At 38.7% G+C, this 25,731-nt stretch overlaps 1 protein-coding gene across 2 annotated transcripts; it reads left to right on the forward strand.

Moving 5' to 3' along the window:
- Window positions 1–424: 424 nt before the first annotated feature.
- Window positions 425–24,061, forward strand: ASMTL (acetylserotonin O-methyltransferase like). 2 transcript variants are annotated; one of them, XM_056482074.1, is made up of 13 exons: window positions 425–660; window positions 1,631–1,762; window positions 3,496–3,543; window positions 4,168–4,232; window positions 5,205–5,266; window positions 7,078–7,186; window positions 10,886–11,312; window positions 14,074–14,236; window positions 15,934–16,118; window positions 17,827–17,956; window positions 18,897–19,040; window positions 19,535–19,657; window positions 20,663–24,061. In XM_056482074.1, exons 1-13 carry the CDS (start codon window positions 568–570, stop codon window positions 20,878–20,880), a joined length of 1,899 nt encoding a protein of 632 aa, XP_056338049.1. In that variant the 5' UTR covers window positions 425–567; the 3' UTR covers window positions 20,881–24,061. The 2 variants fall into 2 exon arrangements, with proteins under 2 accessions (XP_056338049.1, XP_056338058.1); XM_056482083.1 differs by having other exon boundaries at window positions 438–660; window positions 23,737–24,061.
- Window positions 24,062–25,731: the final 1,670 nt, after the last annotated feature.

Consider the following 25,731-nt stretch of genomic DNA (forward strand, 5'->3'; position numbering starts at 1 on the left):
GGAACACACACTCAGCCCTGCTGCTGGGGGCACCTGGGGCACGGGGCAGCGGCAGCCTCACCTCCACTGGGCGGTCAGATTTGGCAACCCCTAACAAAAACCATGGAGTCACACAATGGGAAAGGCTGGAAGCGATCATCTGGTCCAACTTCCTTGCTCAAGAAGGGCAATCCTAGAGCACATTGCACTGGATTGTGTCCAAATGGGTCTTGAATCTCTGCAGTGTGGGAGACACCACAATCTCTCTGGGCAGCCGGTCCCAGTGCATGGTCAACTGCACTTGAAACTTCTTCCTCACACTTCAGTGAAAATTTGTGAGCATCAGCTTCTGCTGGCGCCGCTGAGAAGAGCCTGGCTCCAATGAGACACACGATCCATGAGACAGGTGTAAATACGCAATGCAAACCGCTGTTTGAATGGCCGAGGCTCTCGCTCCCTCCCGAGCACGGCCCCAGGCTCCCGCTCCCTCCCCGGCCCGGCTCCGCCCCGCCGCCACATAAGGCCGCCGCCGCGGTCTCCCCGCCCCCGAGCAGCGCGGAGCGGAGGCTGAGGGCCGGGGCCGCCGCCATGGTGTTGAACCCGGTGCTGGGGAAGCTGGTCAGCAAGCGGGTGGTGCTGGCCAGCGCCTCGCCGCGCCGGCAGGAGATCCTCACCAACGTGGTGAGTGCGGCCGGCGCCGCCGGCCTCGCACGGGCCGGCGCTGCGGCTGTGCCGGCTGGGCCTGCGGGCCCGACCCTCCGGCCCGCCCGCTCCGTGAGACCGGGGAGGGAGCGGGGAGTGAAGATGTGTCCCTCTGAAGTGCGCTGGTGCGGAGCGAAGGGCCGTAACCTGGCGTTCAGACCCTCAGCCCGTGCGGAGGAACCTTTCGGTCTCGCTGGGCGGCTCTCGCTGACGCTCGCTGGGAGACTTTTGAATAGCGCTTGGGTATTACCTGTCCATCTTAGGTTGCTTAGTATTACCATCCTTAGTAATTCAGCCAATACTCTGAACTTAAGTGAAAGAAATAACTTCAAAATACGAATGTGTGGAGAAGCAGCGAGGTTGAGTCACGCACTAAGTTATTAGAAACAGCGTGCCTGCTAGGTGTGGTAAATGTAAAAATGTAACCCAGAGGCAAAAAAGTTGGGAGAATAGTTGGGCATTGTTTGATGAAACCAATTAGAAATTGTCTGGTTTTGTTTCCTGTTTATCGCGTGGACACAAAAAGTGCAGTAAAACTCCTGTAAGGATGTGCACTGCTGTTGCATGAGTAAAGTGCTATGGAGGGATTCAATTAAAAAAATCCAATAGTATCCTCTGTTTATGAAGTGTGTAGGTTTATACTGTTAGTTTTCATATGAAAAGAATAATGCAGTTACTAATGTGATTAGGTTGTAGTAAGGGTAAAATCAAATACATACACCAGTTTCCAAGTTCTGATTGTTTTGTTTGAGATTAGTGCATACATATCCTTTGCAAGCAAACACTGATAGAAGCGCTGGTTGTTTTTTTTTTTTTCCTGTGTATGTTTGGGAGGGAGATGTGTTAAAGTGGATAAAGCAGATGTCAAATTTGCTACTTGCTTAATATGCCTTGGGAGCAATGTTTAATAATGAAGCCAGATTGACTGGGTCACTTTCCTGTATTGCAGGGCCTGCGGTTTGAGGTGGTTCCATCCTGGTTTAAGGAGACACTTGAAAAGTCATCTTTTACAGCCCCATATGAATATGCTGTGGAAACTGCAAAGCAGAAAGCCCTTGAAGTAGCAAACAGAATGCATGTAGTAAGTTACTATAACAGCAATGAGCTTTTTGTCTGAAGGTGGTACATATTGCTGTGACTGAATTTCCTTGCACTGCTTAAGTGATCCCCGAGTCCTTTTTCTCCACTGAAGGCTAATGGATGTTTTCCTGTAGTTTGTGAAAGATGGTGTCTTGAAATTGCCTAATCAAAAGTCTCATGCCTGCAGTTCAGGCTTTCCACAAACTGAAGTGGCCTGCATCTTTTGTCAGCATCATGCCTACTCTTGTGTGGGATATATATATTCCATAGTTCCTTTGAACACTCAGGTGCATGGCTGATGTCATTCCAGGTGTTTGTTGATTGTGGAGACAGACTCCACAGAAATACACTGATGTGTGTTTTGAGTCTAATGCTTTGCTGTAGCTTTCACTGAGGGAGTGACAAGAATAGTCAGAAATTCTGAGTATGGAGGTACTGGAGGAAAGCAGAAAAAGGATTACTGTTTTGCCCAGAATGTTTTAAAACAGAATTTGTGTTTAATTTTAAGAAGGGAGAAGTTGACATGATTTCAGGTTCTGTTACACAAGGCAACTGTTTTGTATCCTAAATTTTATCAAAACCAGTGATGCAACTTACACTATCAGTGGTGTTTGACTTACACCCTTGGCTGTGATCATTGTTTGAACACATAAGGCTCTTTGCTACCAGAACCTATTTAAAAGTTGAGCTGATTAAATCTCACAAAATGGACCATAATAATTTCTTAATAATATACCTCTGAAAGAGAGGGGTGTTTGTGGATCCTATTCTAGCAGCAGAAAAAGGGTGTTGAACACTTTAGTGACATCTGGCAACACTATTCATTTATATTCTGCAAAGCAAATATTGCATGATCTCCAATGTAAATCGTTACCCAGGATTCTGTCAATTACTTTGCAGACAATGGTTCAACATAGGAGAGTGGATTTTAAACCCAACCTCACTAAATTACTTACTTTGGGCTTTTATTGCAAAACACTTGTGCTGGTGATAATGCTAGTTCAGTGGATTTCAAAATGCTTCTTCATACAAGAATTAGTAGAACTAATACTAAACAATTTACAGCACATCAAGTCTTTGTCTAGAAGAATTGCTTTCCTATAAATGTTTTATTGTAATGGTCACACATACAAATTGGCATGAAACCTGTGTGTGATAGTAACTGCAGTGTACCTTAGAATATGCAGGTAAATCAAAACTTAGCTATAAGGACAGGTACAGTTTAAAGTCAAGAAAGGTTTACAAGGAATTTTTATATATGACTACCTCTCATGTTTAAAAAAATAGACTGTTTCCTTTTGAGAGAAAACCACAAAGTGTAGCTAGAAAAGGAGTTTTATTTTTCAATAAAATTTTGCTTGGAAAAATGTTCCTAGAGGGCTGTATTCTCTGGCTTCCAAACACTAGGCACTTTCTTTAAAGGAATTGTTTGTCACCTTGAAGACCAGATTGACTTTTGAGAATGCACTTTATTTCCTGGATGCATTTATTCATCAATAACATATTTGGGCAAGGATGTGGCTTGAGAATGGTGTGCTGAAGCACATTTATTATGGTGATATAAATGATTACTATTTTGCAAACAGTGCAAAAGAAGAAACACTGTCTTGTTTTCAGGTCAGTGTAGAGCCTTATTACTAAATCAGTAAACTGCTATTTTCTTACCTTAAGTCTTAAAAGATTTTGTTCTCCTTGCATCTTCTAACAAATGCCTTCTTTCTTATGCTTTTGCAGAAGCATCAGATAACACCTGATGTTGTCATAGGAGCAGACACTATTGTGGTAAGAAGTCTGTAGTGATTTAGCATTATTTTAATTTATGACAAATGAAGAAAACACTAGTATCTTTACGTTTAAGTTTGAAAGCTGCCTTCACTGTGAAGTTACATCTGCTTTATGATATATCTTTTTGGGTTTTGCTGATGGGGCTTTTAGGTTTTTTTCCCAATAAGGTAATTTTTGAAGTTTTGAGAGCTAGAAGTTGTGCTGCTGGTTTTGGACACTAATACTGCCTAAATATTGCCTTGGATCCTCTAAGATGTAATGGAAATTCTGTTTTCAGATGACTTGTCTGTCAAGAAGTCCAGATTATGTGAGCTGTTCAGTGTTGTGCCTTGTAGGAGGAGATCATTTTATATCTACCATCTTCACAGAGACAGTGAACTGTTAAAAAGAACAAGTTGAATTATCCTTTTGTTTGAGAGGTGCAGTTGTTGGAGAGTTAGAGGCACTCATATGCTTGACACTAAATTACCTGTTCTACCAAAGTAACTGTATCTATTCTTGCTCTACTAGATACACTCAAGTTTGAAGCCTTGGCTGAAATCATGATTTAAACATGACTTCTGACCTCAGTTTCTGAAAAGTGAGAAAAAGCAGCACACTCACTCTGTCTTTCTCTTTTAGTCTGTGGATGAGCAGATCCTGGAGAAACCAGTTGATAAGCAAGATGCCTACAGGATGCTGTCAAGGTCTGTAGTTTTAATAAGATACAGTTTCTCCATCACTTAGATTCTCAAAAGGGCTCCACAGAAGGGATACATGCAGATATTTTTTGGGATTTTGTTTCATTTGTTGTAAGTTTAGTAGGTCACTCTCTTAATTAGGGATATGAAATGCACTGAGTATTTGGCTTTCTAGAGTTCCAGGAAAAAAGACAGACAAGATGATGCATCTTTGCAAATATCCGAGGTGTCAAATGAAAATTTTCACAAACTGCTTCATCTTACAATTCAGTGTGAAATCTTATGGTGGACAGAGCATGTGACATGCTTCTGATCACATCCAAAAACACCCTGGCTAATCAATATGAGACTATTCCTTAAACAATCTTTTCAAAGATTCACAGTCCCCTGCTATTATACGTCTGTTGCTTGCACAGGAGATAAAGTCCTCAGAACCAATTGGCCACTGCGTGGCACTCTGGAGCCACTACAAGAGAGAGCCAGGGATAAGGGACTCTGGTCTCTTCCTCTGCACTGTGGCTTCCCATGGGATCTCTGGGGGCTAGTCTGGATGAAATGAGAACATATGCTCTAGATCCCTATTACATGTTTAGTCTGAATTGCATCACCTAGATATTTATTGCCAACTTCCAGTGAAGATGGCTGTAACAGTAGTATTTATGCCAGCTGGCCTTTTCTAATGCATTTGGAATAGTCACCTTCCTGATGCACAGTGAATGAGCTGATACCATGGACAAGTGATATTTTTCAGACTTTAAATGACTTCAGCTTTTGATAATGTTTTTTATGTGGCTATTTTTTTGTTAGTTTTGCCAATGACTTTTCACTGATACTGAAATAAAATTTATTTGTTCAGGATGCATGTCAGATCCATTGAGTGATATATTAATGTAATGGTCTGCTTCTCTGGCTGTAGCAATATAATCTTGTGGAACATTTCATAAGACTGTTGCTTAATGGTCATTTTTTCCCTGGCAGGTTGAATGGGAAAGAGCACAGTGTTTTCACAGGGGTGGCTATTATACACTGCCACAGTAAAGGTACGTGTCATTTTATTGCAAGTCAATATTTGTATTTGTATTAAAAATTAATCTCAGCTTGTACAAGTAAAGACACAGGATGAAAATGTCTCATAGACAATATGAATTGATTTTCTACTCAAGATAAACCTTATCAAAATATAAATTAAAGACTTCCCAGAAAAGGTACTACAGACTGTGAGGCTGAGCTGAATGTGATCTGTATCAAATTCATTCTGTGTTGTGCTTATACCACTTGAGGCTTAATGCCTCACACTGTTAAGAACTGTTGCGAAGCTGTAGGGAGCAATACACCAATGTTCTTTATCTTATAATTTATTGAGAAAGTGAATGGTTTTTGTGGAAACTGTACCATTAATGTAATTTGAGGAGTGTTTGAAGAAGGGAATTGTCTGATGATTGTGCCAATAGTCTTTTAGTAAAGCTTTTGCAGACATTTTTCTGGACATAGTCTTTCTGTACACAAATTAACAGTTTTTAATCTTTTCTGGAATGGTTGCTCTTAACTCTTGTAAAATAGAATTAAAGTTAGTTATGCAGCAGTACTGCTAATATGCTAGTATAGTAGAGGGAGAGCTGCTGCAAAAGAAATAAAACATGTTACCAAGGGGTTCCTGTGAGCAACCTGTGAGCAATGTAAGTAACACCTTTAACTGTATACTCTAGGAAGAAAGTTAAGTGCACCCAACTGTGATAGTGATGCTATAATAGCACATCTCTTATGAAGTTTACAAATTTGAACTGCATCACAGTCAGATGAATAAAAATATACCTTTAGTCTGCAGATTCCCCAGGAGATGCAATTGACAGAAGAACAGTTTTGCAGAATATGTTTTTATTTACAGTTTATAGTTACAGTGTGTTTTTTAACTTGTTAAAGATGAAATTTTTATTTTAAGCTGAGTAGAATTTTTTATCAGTATTGAAAGACATGGTAATCTGTCTTCATATGCACCAATTTTTCTTTTTTTTCTTTTTTTTCATTTGGGTTTCACACTATCACTATTAAAAATTGGTTAGCATTCTTCCCTTGGTCTGTAGTGTAGATATTTCTTTCTCCTCCTCAGGCATTTCCACTGCTACCATATCTGTGGTAACAGGAGATGTTACCTTGGTGTTTATAGAAAAGAGTAGGGACAGCTAATAATCTGTAATGTGCACACTCATTTGTGCAAGGCTGTTACCTTTTGAACATGTTTTGGAAAAGCTTTGTCTGCAGTGACAGCAGGGTCCATACCCAGGTGTGCAGTACTTTATTGCACCTTTTCTCAGCCACTGCCAGTTACAGAAATCTGAAATAATCTTGTAATCTCTTCAGAGATGATTGGAAGGTGACAGCAATGGTTCTTGATGGGACTGCTGGATACCCAAGTCTAAAGGGCAGGTGCAGCTACACGTACCCACTTTTATGACAGCTACATGTTGAACTCTGATATGTTGTTAAGAGTTATTTGACAACAGTCATAAAGTTGGAAGGGTGGCTGTAGCCTTCTTTGTACACAGTGCAGGATGCGTGTGCCAGCATCCATAAATAGCATTGTGTAAGCATTGTTAATTGATTAATATTGCACACAGGAAGAGCAGCCTGTTAGCCCTGAGTCAGGACTGTAGAGGTTGAAAATGCAAACTCTTACTGTTTTGGGAAAGTTGAGTCTACTGTCCCTAAAGAACATCATCAGTCATTTCATACATCTATGCAATATATTTAATTTTTCTCAAGCAAAATTGTCAAATGATTAAGAAATGCAACCTAGATGCTATGCTCTCTAAACTACAATTACTGTTTCTAATAAGGTCTTTTTCTTTCTTAGACAACCGGCTACAGATGGAAATCACTGATTTCTATGAAGAGACTAAAGTCAAATTTTCTGAGCTGTCTGAGGAGCTCTTATGGGAGTACATTCACAGTGGGGAGCCAATGTAAGTAAGGCCCTGATGCCACCACACAACACTTGAGAATAGGCCTTAGGGTACACTATTAAGCCAGTGTAAAACATTGTCCTGCGTTCTGTGAAATTTTGCTCTATGTGTATGATAAATGAGAGTGTGGGTGATGCAAGGTCACTATTCTTTTGTTCTTGTGTAAAGCTGTCATTTCTCCAGTGAAAGTGAGCTACCTTTTTAGACCCTTAATGAATTAGAAAAAGGAAAACTTGAAATACTGCAGATTAGAGCAAGCACTTGTGCAATATACAATTACCTTTCTGTTAGCAGAGGCATTACTGCATTTTCAATGCCCAAGACAATGCATTACAAACAGGTGACAAGAGTTAGTGTTGGATAATCAGGGCATAATGGAATTGTATTGGAAGAAGGCTAGAACTCTATGTATTTAGTTTATCAAAATCACTGCTCTGATGCAAGCAACACCAGCTTAATTTTTACTTATACTTGTGAAAAGTAAAAACACAATTTGTGTGTGTTGCTGTGCCAAAATTGTCCTTCAGCTTAGGCATTTCTGCAATACTGGTTATATAGTTACTGACCTATATAGGCAACATTTACAAAGACAATATACCAGGCAACATTTACAAAGACAATATACCAGGCAACAGTGATTCCATGGAAGAAATAGGATGAGAACAGAATGCCTAATTACTACTCCTAAGATGAAGTTCACTAGATTGCTTAAAAAAAAAAATTAAAAAATAAGTACTTATTTGGAGACAACAAGGGACAGGAATTTGTCTTTCCTTTGTGTTAGCTGAAGCCACATGAAGGCATAGTTAGCACTATAGACTGCATATCAGGTGATCTGATATGAACTTTTGTCCCTGTAGCTTCAGTTGTGATCATGGAAGAATATAAAATGTGGTGGTTTTTAAACTAATTTGTGCTATAAAACAATAAATCGATGCTTTACTGGGGAAAGAGAAAGCAGTGTAGACTTTGGATATACTTCAATGCTTATGTGTAAATGAGGCATGCTTTGTGAACATGTAAGGTTCACAGCTTATTGAATAGACCTATGTTAAACTGGGTTATGTGGAGAGAATGTTTTGGCAAGACTACAGCTTGTAATAAATTCCTACATATGTTCTTGGAAGATGATGTTTACTGTGCTAATTAGTATGATGTTAAATTTAGTGGGCCATAAAGTTGCAGTTTGAAGGAAAAATTACCATGGAGTTTTAGGAACAATGTGAGGTTGAAAATTATTTTGGAATATTCTGAATATTTCCTCTGGAAGCAAGTATGCTTTAGCAGTACTTCACTGCACCAAAACAGCTCATGAGCAGTGCTGTGTTGTTCTGTTCATTCTGCTAAAAAAGGGTGTGTGACAGCAAGGGTTTCTGAGGGAGCAAAGGTATTTCATTACTCTCTGAGGCAGAAGCCAATTGATCTTTGTTTATATAATCCTGAGGATAAGAAGCATTTGTTCTGACTTTGCAAAGGAGCTACTAAACACAGTGTCCTATAAATTTTGCAAAACAGTAAAAAGTATCTCACAGCACTTTTTTTGGTTGTTTTTGTTCCCTCCTCCATATCCGCTCATACAGGTTACACAATTGTATGCATACAGGTTTTTCTAAACAAAAAGTGACCATTCCTTTAAAAAAAAAAAAATTACATCACAAAATAATTTTCTGAAATACTACAAGACTTAATAGTCACATGAAAAATAAAATAAAAAGAGGATTAAATTGAATTTTTTTTCTAGCAAGAAGAAAATTGGCATATAGTATTTAAGTCAATCACTGGTGACAGAGAGTAATACTAGAAATTCATAGCTGACCTAAATTATGGGTAAGGAAGGAGGGGAAATTGCTGTCTCAAGGTAGTCTGTGAGGAGGCCATAAAAAAACCTCAAATTCTGGCTCCAGAAAGATGTTTTGCTTTTTGATTTATTCCTGTTCTTCTTTCTAACCAAGGATTTTTCTGCTTGCAGGCACTGTCTCTTTCTTCTTTTGTGTCTATGTGTAGAAAGAAGGCTGTACCACAGTAATCCTAACTGGTTTGGGCTTGTATAATGAGTAGACTTAGTTTCTGCCAGCCTCTTTGACCCAGCTTTTTATTTTGTAATCTTTCCCTTATGAGCAACTTTCTCTGCTTACAACTCCTAGCCTGAAAATCCTATGTAGTTTTAGTAGCTGTCCTCTGATGGCAGTGAAAGCAAAGGACCCTACTGCAGTCTGGAAAGTGATGACAGAGCCTGCAGCTCTACAGTTTCACACTTCACTGTGAAGGAATAAAATGTAGAATATAAATGTTCTTTTCAGGATCCAATCCCAGAACATAAAATGTTGTAGAAAAATAAATACATAGCCAGTTATGTTAATGTTCTTGCTGGGAGTATGATACCACTGTTTTGGTGGTTATAATGTTTTTTGCCTACCTGTAAGCATATACCAAAATGACTACAGCTTCACTGAAAAATGAGAAGACATTTTAGTCATTATAATATTCCTAATTTAGTTCATGTAAATCATAAGAATATTATAAAGGAAGAAACAATTTAAACAATGACGAAGTTATAAGGTAGTGCTTACAAAGCAAGATGAAAGGAAAATTCTTATTCCACAATTTATAGCAATTCAGAAAATCTTACTGGCTGGTATACTGATTCCTCTGGTTGCTTTAGCATGCTATTAGAAAGGGAATCCAGAGGTAAGTACTAAAAATAAAGAGCTGTTTCTAAGATTGAGAAATTAGCAATATTTTTTTTTTTTTGTGTAGTAACCTTCTTTCTCAAGCAGTTTTTGTAAATCCATGCTACCTTAAGTTAGTAGATCTGATACTGACTGACCTTTGGTTGTTAAGCTTGCTGACGTAGGCTTTCAGATTCTTTTGTTATGTAGGAAACATACTTTTAACTGCCTTGTTCCTTGTATGAGAGCAGTAAAATTGTTGGGTCCACTGCAGCTTATCTGACTTCTATGTATTTCCATTCCACTCTGTGGAATTTGCATAATTGCACCTAAAGACAAATTAGATTTTGAAGGTTAGTTTCTGTGCATGTACATTCCTGTGCCAAATTACTGGTACTACCATGACATCTAAGAGCACAGTGCTGTGAACCACAGCTCTGTTCCATCTCAGATGGTTGCACAAGAGATGGATGGATCAATAGGGCCAAATAGAGTAATGGATCTTGTTTGAATAGGTTGCTGTTTCCCAAAGTCTGTCTTCCTAATCCTCATTTTTAGGTATTCCTATCACTGAGCTCTGCAAGATGCATTTTATAATCATTTGAGTTCTAAAAGGTCATCTTGTTGAGCTTTTTTAGGATGTAACATTCCTTAAGGCTTTTCAGCCTCTTGTGAGGCTGAAATTGGGTGAGGGTCAGTATGCTGTAGTGACCCAGTGGCAGTGTTGCTTGGTGACAGTGTTACCTTTTTGGTAGCCCCAACTTAGTAACCTATGACAACACACTCTGACTGCAGTCACCTGCATTGTCTGAAGCATCAAGACTTTTGGCTACTCACCCTTAGTAGAAATACTGATCTTTATCTTGTGATTTACAAACTGAAGTCTATCTAACAGATTTAATCTGCCTCTAACTTAGGTACACTAGTTTTTATTCCAGCCTCTGCAGTACTGGTGGATTATTAGTGTTCTATGATATCTCTATTCTTAACCTTAATTAGATCTATGTTGTTTTTGCTTTCTCCTTCCCAGGGACAAGGCTGGTGGATATGGTATCCAAGCCCTTGGTGGAATGTTAGTTGAGTATGTCCATGGAGACTTCTTGAATGTGGTGGGATTTCCTCTGAATCACTTCTGCAAAAAGCTAGCAGAATTGTACTATCCGCCCTCTAAACATGATGTACAACATAAAAAGTATGACTCTATCCATTCTGTGGACACTTCTAAAAACCTAAGTGATAGAAAAAGTGAATCTTCAAATTTCACAGAGCACAAAGTTTCTAGTAAGTTGGACAGCAGTGGGATGCATTCCTCAGGAGCTGTTTACACTTCTGGAAACAGTTCTACTGTCAGACCTGGTTTTACAGTGCCTTTGGAAAATCAGAATGGAGTGTCACAGAGTGCATCAAAACTTCCATCCAAAATTCTAGAGCTGATGGATGGTTTTAGAGCTTCAAAGGTAAGGGAAAAATAAAGCTACTCATTACATTGTTGTCTGATACATTTGTTTCACTGGACTCCAGTATGTGCCAGGTATTGTGAAGTACTTCAGCTGGGGGAGGAATGTATTAATAAGTAGTAAAAAAGGACCACTGATGTTCTGGAGAATCTCAGGATAGCCAAAACTTCTGATGCATTGCAAACATTGCTGGGTTTGTCTTTTTGTATTTGTTTTAATGTGTTCTATGAAATTTCAGTTACATGTTGGATAATTTTATCAGAGCTGAGAGAGAAAAGAAGTTGCCAATTTTTTTTTTTTTTTTACTGATCAGAAGAGTACAACCAAGCTGGAATTATATACTCTTCAAAGAAAGCATTTAACTTGCTTAACTCACCTGATTTAAAACTGTGACAAGAATTGTATATATTTCCTTTGTAGCTTTTAATGTTTTGCATTAGAATTCGGTGTAAGATCTTAATTTTTTATTTCCTCTCCAAGATGTGTTTTTTTTTAATAACCTGTTCTGTGTTCTGGATGTGTTTAACACATAATGTCCATGCTGTATCTGATGGAGGTGTACTCATATCAGCTTACAAACAAGGTCACATGCTCTGTTTATCATCAGCCAGGCATGATGAGAAATGCATAGCTGGACATTTTAAGTTCTCCTAGATTTTCTACATAGTTCCAGTGTAGCAAAGACAATAGTGAAGAAGGGGAAGAAGAAATGAACAGTGATCAGTCTAATAGATTACTGGTCTCCATCAAGTTGAGTTTTAGGAAGAGGTTGCAAAAAAGTCCTAAAGTGGTAGTGAAGTGCAAACTGGAAGTAAAGATCCAGCAACTTTGAGGTGAGTGGAGGAAGGCACACCAGACAGTGAACAGTAGTTTTGCTGAAACAGTGGGGAGTTGTGCTCAGCTCTGAAGGAAGACTGCAGTATGATCATGTGGTGTGGTTCTGTGGGCGTGCTGCTTGCAGGCATGCAAAGCTGTCCTGGGAGGTTTGGAATAAAGTGGCTTTGAGATTGCTGCATTTGTGAACTTCTTGTGTATCCATAGGAAGTGACATAATTGAATGGGTGAGATGATGCTTAGCATTTCTTCAATTTAAGTAAAAAAATATGGAGAATCACCAGCATGTGTTGTACATAAACTGTGATGTGATGATGAATAGTTTTCTGCACTGAAAAACAGTGGAGGCTGGAAATAAAAGGAAGAGCTTTACTTTCCCACTACTCCTGTGTAAAGTCCATTTACAGAATAGGTTTAAGTACACAAAAGCATTTTTTTCCACAAAAACCCAAGTTTTTTTCATCTTGATTTTTGGGTGTCACTTCAAGAGCTTTATAAAACAGAGTAAAATCTCTTGCAGGTGAAGATATTGCTGCCTAATTTCCTCTGAACCACTCTTTTGCAGAACAGGAAGGGATCAGGCTTAAATACTTGCAAGTTAAAAAACTTTGAATTTTATTATGTTCCAAATTTACGTAGTCTGATCTGTACTTAGATCTTTGACATTTTTTCTTCTTTCATTTTTTTTCTTTTTTTTTTTTTTTTTTTTTTTTCCTGGAGCTGAGAATTACTGAATAGGTAGGTCAGCCAAGTTTTCTGCCTTATCTTCTCACCTTCTTTTTCCTGTTCTAATAATTTCCAGTTGGTATCAGTCCAAAGACTGGGCAGGTCTCAGAAACCATCTGGTAAACTAGATGTAATTGGCTCAGTATTGTGAAGTCCTGAATTATAGTAAATTCCAGATATATGTACTTATTAGAATAACAAAGGAAACTGTAAAAAGAAGTGAAAATGGTAGAATATATAGACACACAGTAGCAGACCTACCTCTCAAAGTTAATCTCTTTTTCTCCCTTTGATTTTTATTAAGCAGAATGTCAAGGCCCTTCTTTCCTTCATTACCTTTAGATTTAAATTTCATTATAGTTGCTTGTAGTTGTAAAGAAATGGATTCTGTGATTGTTGCATTTGTCTCCACTGTTGTGCACTCCATAAGTTCCTTGGATTTAGGTGTTTTATCTGCTTCAGCATACAGAAACTGTAGAATTGCAAATTCATTTTGAATGGAGATGTATATATTACCAGATCTCATTAACTTCACTCTCTGGTTTGGTTAGCATATCTTTAAAAAAATTCAGCTAAGGTTTTCAATTTATGGCAGCCATTGCCCATGAGCTTTTCTTCACCATCAGGCACTAACTGTTCTCTTGTCCCCATTCCATGTCTACACATCCTGTTAAGGTGTGCCTGTAGTACTGTTGTCCCATGAAGTTTTATTCTTTTTATTCTTAATCTTTTTGGGTTTTTCCTTAATTTTACTAAAATAACCTGTATTTTAGCAACTGAAGCTATCTTAGTGGAGAGTTTTGAGTTCCTTATGCTTTGGGTATATACAGTTTAATTTGATCTTTTGATATTGGTTCATATGCTGAAGAATGTTCCATTAGGTCAAACAGTCATATAGATGGGGAGGTGCAAAATATCTCAATAAAGAAGTGGGTCTTCATACAAAATTTATAGTCTGCATTCCAGAATACTGTGAGGTCCTTTCTTTCCCAAACACCATTGTTAAAAGTTCTGCTACTTGGCCAAGATACTGAAACCCTCTCAAAAGGAAGGGAGCAGTTTTTAGGAGGTTTGTTAAATTGCATTGCAGTAGTTTAATAGTAGTTGTGTAGAATAATTCTAGGCAAACAATATAATTCTTATGGTTTTTGATTGCAGTCTTTTTAAACACAATATGATAACAATTTCTTACCACACACAGGCTCTGTTTGTAGCCTCTAAGCTGAAGATTTTTGATCATCTGAAAGGTAAAGGTCCAATGAAGGCTGTGGATATTGCAAATGATGTTGGAACCTCTGTGTGTGGAACTGAAAGACTCCTTGATGCATGTGCTTCTCTTGGATTACTGGAGAAAGCACCAGAAGGTGATTAATTTATCCTCTTTGCAACTGCATATGGTACTGAAAGACAGGCAGGAGTGGAAGAGATGGTTTTAAGGTCACAGGTTCTGACTAGATATTGTGGGTAAATTGGATTTGGGACAGAGGGGGATAGATTGTTATTCCTTTGCTTTCATTATTAGTAGCTGGAACCATTTCATGCGGGGAAAAGCTTTATGTAATGAACACATTCAAGTCTCCTATATGGAAACTTTAGATTGTTTTTGCTCTCTGGACATAATACTGTCTAAATTTCTAAGAAAAGGTTGCATGGACATTCCCAGGAAACAATGGCTGATATCTGTCATCTTTACTTGAGTCACAACAACCCCATGCAGCACTACAGGCTGGGGGAAAAGTGGCTGGAAAACTGCCCGGTGGAAAAGGACCTGGTGGTGTTAAAGAGCTGAACATGAGCCAGCATGTGCCCAGGTGGCATCCTGGCCTATATCAGCAATAGTGTGGCCAGCAGGACCAGGGCAGTGACTGTGCTCAGCACTGGTGAGGCCACAGCTTGGATCCTGTGGTCGGTTTTGAGCCCCTCATAACAAGAATGCAACATGTCCAGAGAAGGGTAATGGAGCTGATGAGAAGTCTGGAGCACAAGTCTGATGAGGAGTGGCTGAGGGAGCTGGGGGTGTTAAACCCGAAGAAAAGGAGGGTCAGAAGAGACCTTCTTGTTCTTTACAACTACGTGTAATTATGTTGTAGCCAGGTGGGAGATGGTCTTTTCTTACAAGTAACAAACAGCAGGATAAGAGGAAACAGCCTCAAGGTATGCCAGGAGAGATTTAGATGGAATATTAGGAAAAGTTTCTTCTCTGAACGGATTGCCAAGCATTGGAACAAGCTGCCCAGGGAAGTGGCTGAGTGTTCCTAGAGGTATTTAAAAGGTGTGTAGATGTACTTGGGAACCTGGTTAAGTGGTGGACTTATCAGTGCTGAGTTAAAGGTTGTACTTGATAACCTTAGAAGGCTTTTCCATTGAAGTGATTCTGTGTTTCTATCTAAAATGATTGTCAAATTCCATTTCTTCCTGCAGCAGTGCTGTCAGTCTTCAGCAGAAGACAGGGAAAAGTTCTGCAATGTGTCCCTCTTTGTGCTCCTAACTGGAGCAGTCCTTGAAAGTGTATGTAAATGGGGGAATCAGTATTAGGATTATTTCAGTCCACATTGTGTAGTTGCAAGTTTCCATGTGTATCATTTATATAGCAAGACTTGAAAAGATTAGGTGTGAAGAAAAGAGAATAAAGTAGTCTTTTTCGCTCTGTTTGAGGACATGACAAATGAAAAAGACCTAAAGACAAAACAGAATGGAGAAAACTTGAATTCAGGGAACAAGCAACCATAATCTAAACAAAAATATACAGTCAAGAATGAGGAACTTCTAATACTGTCCCTTGAATATTAGGTATCAGAGGTAGTCTTGTTTAAAATAATAATAATTTTAAAAATCAGTATCTATATTTTCCATCATCTAAATTCTTTTTTGACACTAAATACTTGCTCCTTTAAGAATGACAAGACTGGCAGAATTAATTATTTTTGTGTGAAATTTTTAGTAATAGATCATTAGATCAGGATTTACTAGTTATTTATGCAGGGAAACATGCCTTCAGATTTTAAATAACAGTTGCAAAGTACTGAAACAAAGCTGGTTACAACTGTGTTCTTCCCATAAGGTTACAGTAATACAGACTCAGCAAATACCTACCTGACCTCAGATGGTAAATACTCACTTCATGGCTACATTATCCATTCTAATGATCACCTTTGGCCTCTCTTCACAAACTTGGAGTCTGCTATCAAAGAAGGGAGCAGGCAGAATCATCGAGCCTTTGGAAAGAAAGCAGATGATCTATTTAAGGTAATATAAACTCTTACTAGTGTCAAAATTAGTTTGAGGAGCCCAGAACTGATCTAGGGGCAGATGGAGACAGAACTGTCTGAAGAAAGTTTATCAGTCTCAGAAATGGTAGAAACACAGTGCAACTTACCAATCTCAAGACTTCTGTTCCCTTCAACTTTAGGCTGTGAAGTAGTGGAGCAATCATAGAATCTGGTGGGAAATTTGAGTGCTGACAAAAATTCTCCAGGTGAAGTGGTGCTCATCCCACTGACACACTCTCGGAACAACCTCTGGGCCTGTTTAATTTACGTTTGTGTCTTTTTTATAACACCAGGTTGTACCTTACCACACATGTACTCCTTCCATATTGGATGCCAGTCAGTTGATACTGATGTGCATCCAGTTTAGGCTGTGCTGTGTGGTCAAAGCTGGTTTGTGTTGATGTAGTGGAGAAGGGATCTAATCTCCTTTATGAAGTTCTATAGTTTTGTATAAGCTTCAGGCTGATACCTATTACTGATAAAATTGTAATCCTGCCGTCTGCTGCATTCTGTGGCATTCCTTTCCCAATGCTAGCCCAGGTGGATGAGATCAGACTGGAGAATCATTTAGGATTGTAACTAGCCTAACTTGTCAAATACCCATCTGGTGAAGCAGGTTGAGAGGCATCAATATTTGTGCCTGTGTAAGCAGAGAGCTGGTAGTGTGAGCAGGAGAATGTCTTTGACAGCACTGCTGGCTTAAATTGTACTTCAGACTATATCCTGAGGTCCTTAATTTGTATTAAACTTCAAGATGGTGATGAAGGTCCTGAAGGAGATTTCTGTATCCTTCATGTAGAGTCAATGGAACAAAATAAGGACTTCTGGAGACTTAAAAGCTCTGCTAGCCTCATGTTAGCACTTAAATAACTGGAGGACAGGAGCTCCATTGGAAATCATTCAAAGGGTCTTTAGAGGGAGTTAAGATATTTTGCTTTAGGATAGCTGTTGCAGTAGATGCCTAAATTTACATACAAATTAAGTAGTTTAATATATGTAAACTGGAGCTCATCCTTAAACATCTGGATTATCAACTTTGCTTGGGTAATACTTGTGCCCAGTTTGGACCTGGGCTCCATATGTGTACAGGATGGTCTGAGCAGAATCTGTGGGCTGCCTATGGCACTGTGCACACAACAGCCTGGAAATATTTCCATTTCATGGTAATTGCAAAGCCAGCCATAACTGGTGAAATCTGTATAAAAGTGAAACATAAAGGGATTTGTGTGTATGTGTCCTTGAAAAGGTAAAGGCATGAGGTTCTGCTACTGAATGCTTGATTCTTCCCTAATCAAAAAAAGCAGAATCTTTAACATTTCTGATTTATTATATGATCCAATTAGCTAATTATTTTCTCATCATGGAGAATAAATGTTTGAGTGAAATGCAAGCAATTTGTGAGGATATCAAGAAGGAGCACTAGAATTTTTCTTTCAGTCTCCTAAATCTGTCCTTTCAAGATGTCTGTGTGATCAGAATTCTTGAGGGGATGCAAAAATCTCCTTATCACTACAGCAGAAGATTTGGATGAGCAAATAGTCAGTGGCACTTTTAATGGACATTTTCATTTTGGGAATTCTGATGTTCTGATGTTTGAGAATTCTCACATTCACCTATTGCCTTGGTTGTACGTAGTTTAACTAATGAAAATAAACTTTAATTACACTACTTTCCCCCCCTTTTAGGACTATTATCACAACCAGGAGGTAAAGCAACGTTTTATGGCTGCTATGCACAGCATTGCTCACCTGACAGCAAGAGATGTGGCTACAGCGTTTGATCTTTCACAGTTTAAATCTGCTTGTGATTTAGGAGGTATTGCTTGTAATTGAACTTGTATACAAATTATAGTGAAAAGATTGATTTCAGTTCTGCATTTTATTACTTAAAAGACATGTATTTTTTACTAGAACTGAATAATATTATCTACTGTTATTTTTCTGATATTGCAATGTCAGGATAAAAGAACAGTGCAGCTAATTGAAAGCAGAGTTACCTTAATGGTATATGAATACTTTAAGAAAAGAGAAGGTGTGTCTCAATCAGTTACACAATTCAAGGCAGAAAAGATGATCATTGCTCAGGTGATACAGCATTGGGCTGGAAGTGCCATTTTCAGCAGTGTTGTTGCTCTGCTTAGGCACATCCAGGATTTTCAAAAGTAATGAAAGTAGTGAGCCACCACTACTGGGGTGTCCAACTTGAAACACTGCACTGCTAAAACAAAAGTTTTGATTAGTTTCTAATGGGTTTGTTTTGTGTATTGTTGTAGTTATTAATATCTAAGATATCCACCAAAATGTTGAAGACCAATGATATACATGAAGAAACTCTGCTTTTTAGCATTCTTTTTTTTCACCGTGTGCTTGGAGCTGCACAGAGGAAGTGTTATTACATAGGGAAAGATCCACTGAAAGAAGAATACTTTATTTAGTGCCTGGGGAGGCAGACAGCATCTCATAACCCAGTAGTGGTACAACCGTTGCAGAGACTCCAAAACTTCACAATCTTTACTATTCTAGAGAGTATTTGTCAAATTTCACGTATCAGTGCTTTGTAATGCCTGCATTCCACAAGCTTTAAAACCTCGCTCTGGATCAACCAGGAAGTCCTGTTGCCCATGTTAGCTGTTGAGCAGTCTACCTCTGGTTCCAACTGTATGTCTCTATTTTAATGTTATATACAGCCTTGTCTTTAAAAATTGCTGCAAATTCTGGGAGAAAATACCTGATTGACTTCTTTAAACTTTTAATAGGTTGCACTGGAGCTCTGGCTCATGAATTAGTACAAGTATACCCAAATCTCAAGGTCACAGTATTTGACCTTCCAGAAGTCATTTCGAATACTTCTTACTTTCAGCCTTCAGGACAACACGCTGCTCCAGTGACATTTGTGTCAGGTAAATGTAGCACGTAATCTTTTGTCTGATTTCTGTTATCCTTGAGCACAGAATGTGCTCTTTTGCTGCTGCTTCAACCCCAAATGTATCTTAGTACAAGGCAACGTAGGTTTATCCATGCTAAATGGGGACATTGTATTTTTCAAGACTGTGGGGATAAAAAATGTGGCTAAATAGGTATGAATTAGTAATTTTTTTTAATACCGCTTGAAGCAGAGGCTGCATGTGCTTGTCTGAGATATTTCATTTCTAGACAAGATCAGTATGGTGACTTCAAAGAACTTTGTCTCTTTCCTTGCTTTAGATTTACTTTCTATTTTTTGTTACTGAATTCTTGCCTATGATCTGCTCTTTAACTACACTTTCCTTATCTGCAAATCAGGGCATACCTGTACCTGTTCATTCTTGTTGCTTTTGTACTCTGCTGAAGTGCCTTGTTCTTGCAGTATATACTCTGTGGTTTCTGTAGGAATGTACTAACTCTTTTCCAACAGGTGACTTCTTCAAGGATAATCTTCCAGAAGCAGATCTTTACATCCTTTCTCGTGTTCTTCATGACTGGCCTGATGAGAAGATACATGTGCTGTTAAGCAAGATATCGGCTGTTTGCAGACCAGGTATGTTTTTTTCACCTTGTGAGCCTAAACATGCATATTAATGTACCTTTAATGAGCACTGACTTTTCCTGATATGCAAACTAAACCTCCCCTGGCCCAGCTTCATGTTATTTCCTTGAGTTCTGTCACTGGTCACAAGACTGAAGACATCAGTACTTGAACCTCCATTACCCCTCGTGAGGATGCTGAAGACCACAATGAGGTCTTTCCTGAATCTCCTCCAGGCTGAACACATGAAGTGACTCAGCTGCTCCTTATAAGGCTTCCCCTTGAGACCCTTCACCAGCTTTGTGGCCCTCCTTTGGATGGTCTCTAATAGCCTAATATTTTATTTTTTAATATTGTAGTGCCCAAAACTGCACACAGTACTCAAGGCAAGGCTGTACCAGCACAGAGTAGAACAAGACAATCACCTGTGTAGTGATTTATTATCCTGTGTTTGATGGACCCCAGAACATGGTTGTCCTTTTGGACTGCTGGAGCACACTGTTGACTCATATTCAGGCAGTATTAAAGATCAAAGAAGACCAAGAGCAGAAAAGCCTGACCACTAAGATCATCTGATTCTTTAATGCAAATGTAGGTCTGAAGTTTGTTTCAGAGGAGAGCATGCAAAATAAGACCTAGCCCATAAACTATAATCCTGATTATAAATTATGAAAGAAAATTTTGGGTGACTGTCTTAATCTTATGCAAAGTTTGGTTAGGACAGATATTTACAGGAGTTGTCTGGTTCAAATGAAAACAAGGCTGAGTTTAAGAGCATAGACAGGAAGTGATCTGAACTTCTAGAGACAGTGCTCTAAACCCTCCCTTCTTTTTAACAATTAAATGGTTGCTTCCAGGAAGAGATCACTGAAAGTAAACTCCTTTCACTGATTTCCCCTGAACACCATTTAAAAAATCAATCTGATGGGACCTCTGTAACTGGCTCTGAAAAAAAACCATTTAAGTTGAAGCTAAAAACACTTACACAGAACCACTTTGGTTGTTTTGGAAATGCAGGAAGTGCCTTGCTAGTGGCAGAAACTGTGCTTGATGAACAGAAGATGCACCCTTCTGTAGCTGTGCTACAATCCCTCAGTATGACTGAAGGCAAGCAGAGAAGCGGCTCAGAATATAAACAGCTACTGGAGAAATACGGATTCACAGATGTACAAATTAAGATCACAGGGAACTTATTAGATGCTGTTCTGTGCTTCAAGAAGAGTCTGTCACAGTAGTGTGCCCACAAGCAATCTGGGATGCTGAATTTTCACCCCTTGTGCAATATACCCATCATCAACCAGCTGGTATTGGCAGTTGAGAATCATTGTGGCCCTTTCTCTGAAGCATAGTTGTTACAGGCCTTGGATACAAGTTGGAGTGCAGCTTCTGCCAGAGTGAATTCTGTGCATTTTAAAAAGTGTCTGGGGCAGGCTGAAACTCCTGCATGTGAAGTACTTTAATGTCCAGTTCTTCTGCAGACTATATTAAGCTTAGGCTTGGCATAGCTGTGTATAGCATGTCAAGTTAAAACTGCAAGCTTGTACTGAGCTACATTAATACCTTGGTTTTCTTGGACCTTAAAATTAAAGACAATTCTCCCTCTGCAGTGTATTCAGTGATTATTACTAATTTTTATCAGAAATTAAAAGTTAGTATTGTACCATCTGCCTGAATTTGGGGATGTTAGTCCTCTTTTTCACTGCTGTGTGGGGTTGACTGAAAAACTTCCCATATATAGTCTTTTAAAGCACTTTTTCTATAAGCAAAAATGAAAACAGAACAAACCTTAAACTTGTTCCTACAACAGCTGTAACATCACAGAGGAAGGAATTTCAGCAGCCTCTGGCCTCCAGCCACAGTATGTACCTGCACAGGCTGCAGCTGAAAGCTGTTCATATTGTTTACTATCACTTCAGAGGTTTTCTGAATATGATTGAATGGCCATATATTCTTTTTGTCTCATTAATTGAGAGGAGTTTTAGGATTTATGTATAAAACCTTGTATGAAAACTTAAAAATAAAACTTTCTTCATGCTTCAATCCTTAATTGGAGAAGTGCATGCTGTATCCAGACTCTTCATGTAATTTTTCACTAATGTTACCTCTCCTAATGTTTACTTCTTTCCCAATACTTCATTGATATTTATTTTTTTATTTTTAAAGTGTGGTGGAAGCCTCTCTGGAAATCAAAATTACACTTTCAAACAAACTTTCTTCTCTCTGTTGTTTCTTGCCTGTCACTTGTACAGCAGTAGTCCCAATAAAACAGTGTTCAAGAGGCTGTACCAATACTGAATTACCAACCTCAGCAAATGAGAGAGAGGGTTAATGAGGAAAGCTGAGTTGCATCTGCCTGGATGTTACTTAATCAGGAGTTACTTTGCTCCTTGACCAATGGGTAAAGTGCCACAGTGACTCAACTCACTCAAGGAGACTCAAGGAGAAACAAGCTTCCTGCAGAGCATTTCAGGTGTACAAAATCAGGGAAATGTCAGACTTTACTACATTGGGGTTTTTAATTCTTAGCAGGTTTCTGTGCATTATTCTATGAGTGGAATTTTAACTGATCTCATCTGTAAAGATATTTAAAATAAATAAGGCCAAAGGAATAAATTTAAAATGTTTCTTTTCCACATTAACATGAAGCTTGCTCTTGACTTAAAAGTTTTGTATGTTGAGAGAGACTTGTTCTGGCAATCAAATGTGTCTCATCTCGTAGTTATTCATGAAGTTCATAATGCTGTTCTTTAAGCTGCTCTAAGCTGTTTGAGTTAGAAACAATCAAATCCTAAAACTGGCACACCTGTAACTGTTACAGACTTTAAAACTGTGCCCCTAAGTACTATGTCTGACTGTAAAATTTGAATAGAATGTGTTTGGCTACCACCCAGCCTAAATCTATCCTGTGATTAAGGCACAACACTAAGCATTAGCACTTTGGGCATGGTGTCTGTGGTTATGTACCACAGCTTTGCACTCTCAGGATAATTAAGTGTTGGAGCTGGCACTCCAGGGAGGTTGTGGAATGTCTGTCCTTGGAGGCTTTTGTGTGTGAAGCCAGCCCTGAAGAAGCTGAGCTAATTGTAGAGCTGCCCTGCTCTGAGTAGGAAGCTGGACTGGAGATGTGTTTCAGGCTCAGTGTTCCGCAATCCCTTGATGCAGCCCAGTCATCTGAGGAATTATAAGCTCATCTTACTAATATACAAAATGAGTTTTTCACTTTCCTTGAATATCTTTTGCTGACTGGTAGAAGGAATGGATTTAATAGTCTAAAACTGAAAAGATTTTCTAAGCAATATGCATAACTGAGAAAAATTTTCCTGGCATGAAGAGTGAGGGGGGTGAAGTTTTAAAACTTTTTGATGATTATTGAATGTCTGAGCTGTACAAGTTGGAATGGCTCTGAAGAAATTGTCTTAAAGGTCAGAAAGGTATGAATATTATGCTGCACTTAATAATAAAATCACTATGAACTGCTGCTGTTTTGATCTGAGTTGGTAAAGCTAAAAGGCAAGTATGTATAGCAATGCTTTTATCAGTAGCCCTCTCTTGGGTTCTGTTTCCCCTCACAGGTCTGAATATGGAGAAGACAACTCTGTAAATCAGATCATTTAAGTTCTACTTTCATCCTTAGGTCAGTCCCACCACAAAGAATTTGAGTCCTACAGAAATAACGTATAGAATGTATTGAACAGAAACATGGACTTCTCAGCTCCTGTAATGCTTGCCATCCACTCTTCTCTCTGCTTGGCATCATTTCAGTATGAATGTGAAGCAGCAGTATATCCCAAAGAGATACAACTCTATTCCTGTCTTACTGTTTTCTATAGTGCTCATGCCAAGTCTACAGAAGTCATCCCTTTTTCCCCTGAAAACAGAGACATGACTTGACTTGTGAGTGTTTGATCACTCCATACTGTGAAAGGGAATTTCCTGGGGTTTGTGAGAGGAGTGAATTATTCATTTAATAGTGGATTGCTCATTTAATAGCAGAGCAAATCCATAAATTATAAAGGAAATCACCCAAAGTCTTGTAGTTTGCACCCCTCTATATGCAGAAATTTTCTTTCCTGCATTTGTTTTTAAATTAGGCTGTGCAATTTTGCTGGCTGAAATGGTGTTGGATGATGAAAAGAAGAACAGGAGCACAGCTCTGCTGCAGTCCTTGAACATGCTTGTGCAGACAGAGGGAAAGGAGAGAAGTGGCTGTGAATATCAAGCCTTGCTGGAACAACATGGATTCACAAATGTCAAAATCAGAATAACAGGAAATTTGTTAGACGTCATTCTCTGTGTTAAGACCTAGAAAAAAGTGTATTAGTCTGGATGTCTTATACTTGTGTTTGATGTTTTGTAATTATCCAAATATATTCTCAACTTCCCATCAATACCATAAACACGAAATGTAACAAGAAATGTCAGTTTTGTGGTGTTACTTTTAAAAAGGGGGAAAAGACTGCATTTATTTTAGGCTTCAGTAGAATGATGCCAGGAGATTCTGTGGCTGCACAACACATGTAGGACACAAATGGTGTCATCAGCCCAATGGCAGTATTCATGCTGCCGAGAAATCAGTTTCTTCATACTTGGTGAAATTAGAACAGTAGTTTTTAGACCAGCACACATTGCTTTGCCTGTTCCAGGAGGTTAATGTTGGTATAATTTTAATGCTCCATCACCATCCATTTTAATATAATTTTATGTTACACCCTGTACTGTAAATAAACACTCCCTAATCAAGTCTGGAAACTGCTACTGCAATGGTGTAAGATTGGAAACAAGAACTGGAGCAGCAGCTTCCTGAGAGAGTCAAGACAGACTGCTCTGCTTTGAGAGAGGCTTCCAAAAAAAAGGCAGTTCTATAAAAGCACAAGTTTCCTCTATGATTATGTCGCAGGTTTTGGCATTGGCTAAATCATCAGTGCAGCCACTACGATTATGTACTCATTTCCTGCTGTGAGATAGGATTAGGAGGAAGGCAAATCAGGCCCAAACTTTAAAAGGTACAAAGAAAAACTTTATTACTAGAAACTATAAGAAAAAATAATAAAGCCCAGAATAAAACTTTTAGAACACTTCTCCTCCCCCTACAACTTATTTTCTTTCCTGCTGACAATGTACAGAAACAACTCAGCCAGTTTACCACCACAGATCGTAATTTGTGAGGGCACTGAGTTTGTTTCAAGAATATCATCCTCCACCTTTTTACCCCTACTTAATTTGTGAGCTCTTACAAAAGTGGATAGCAGAATATGAGATAAGGAGGAAAAAAAAGGTGCAAAAACAGAAGATAAAGCATGGTAATAGAGAGAAAAGGATTTCCTCTAGTCATATGCAGGTGATGTCCCAAGGTGAACAGAAGATGACAACTACAGACTGAACAGTTTCCTGTTACAAGTTATGTGCCTTTTACTTTCATTTTTCACACTGACGATACTCAAGGGTCTTAGAATAAAAAGTCCTCTTCAAATCAATAGGAAATTGTGTGGTGAAAAAAAAATCTCAGTCTTGCAGACAAGGTACTGTGCTAAGAGAGTATTAACATTCAGTTATGAGCTTTTTTAAAAGGAAAAAATACCACACTAAGTATGGTATGAATGTTCCATCTAAATGAATGTACCACAGCATTTCATAAATTATGTTCAAAATATGGTCTTGTAACCTCTATGTGCATAACCTCTATGAGCACAGGAGTCACTTCATTCTATCTGTATTATGATTTAGGAGAGCACACAGTTTATTTTTGATCTTCTGGTATGCAGAAAAAAAGTATAGTGACATATCTTGTACTAGAGGAGAGACAAAGGCTATGCCTGGCACATTTTCTTCTCACAACATGCCCTCTTGAGAGACATGCTCTCATTTTGAAATCATACAAAGGACTTACATGTGTAAGCAGTGGTTTCTGGCACCTCAGCTACTGTAACTTTGTGGTTCACCAGTCATCTGTTCAAAAAAAAGGCTTGGCCTTATTTACTTTGGTTGGAAACATCCACTAAAAGTGAAAGCAGGTGATGTGAACTAATGCCCTCCAGCTAGAACAATTTCAATACTTTTAGAAACAATATATATGATTTCAGATAGAA

This window comes from Oenanthe melanoleuca, chromosome 1 (genome assembly GCF_029582105.1).
Source record: "Oenanthe melanoleuca isolate GR-GAL-2019-014 chromosome 1, OMel1.0, whole genome shotgun sequence".
NCBI lineage: Eukaryota > Metazoa > Chordata > Aves > Passeriformes > Muscicapidae > Oenanthe > Oenanthe melanoleuca.

Coding starts and splice junctions, on each gene's coding strand:
- ASMTL (XM_056482074.1), top strand. CDS start 568: ATGGTGTTGAACCCGGTGCTGGGGAAGCTGGTCAGCAAGCGGGTGGTG. Junction 4,233..5,204: donor GCCTACAGGATGCTGTCAAG/GTCTGTAGTTTT, acceptor TTTCCCTGGCAG/GTTGAATGGGAAAGAGCACA. Junction 5,267..7,077: donor TATACACTGCCACAGTAAAG/GTACGTGTCATT, acceptor TTTCTTTCTTAG/ACAACCGGCTACAGATGGAA.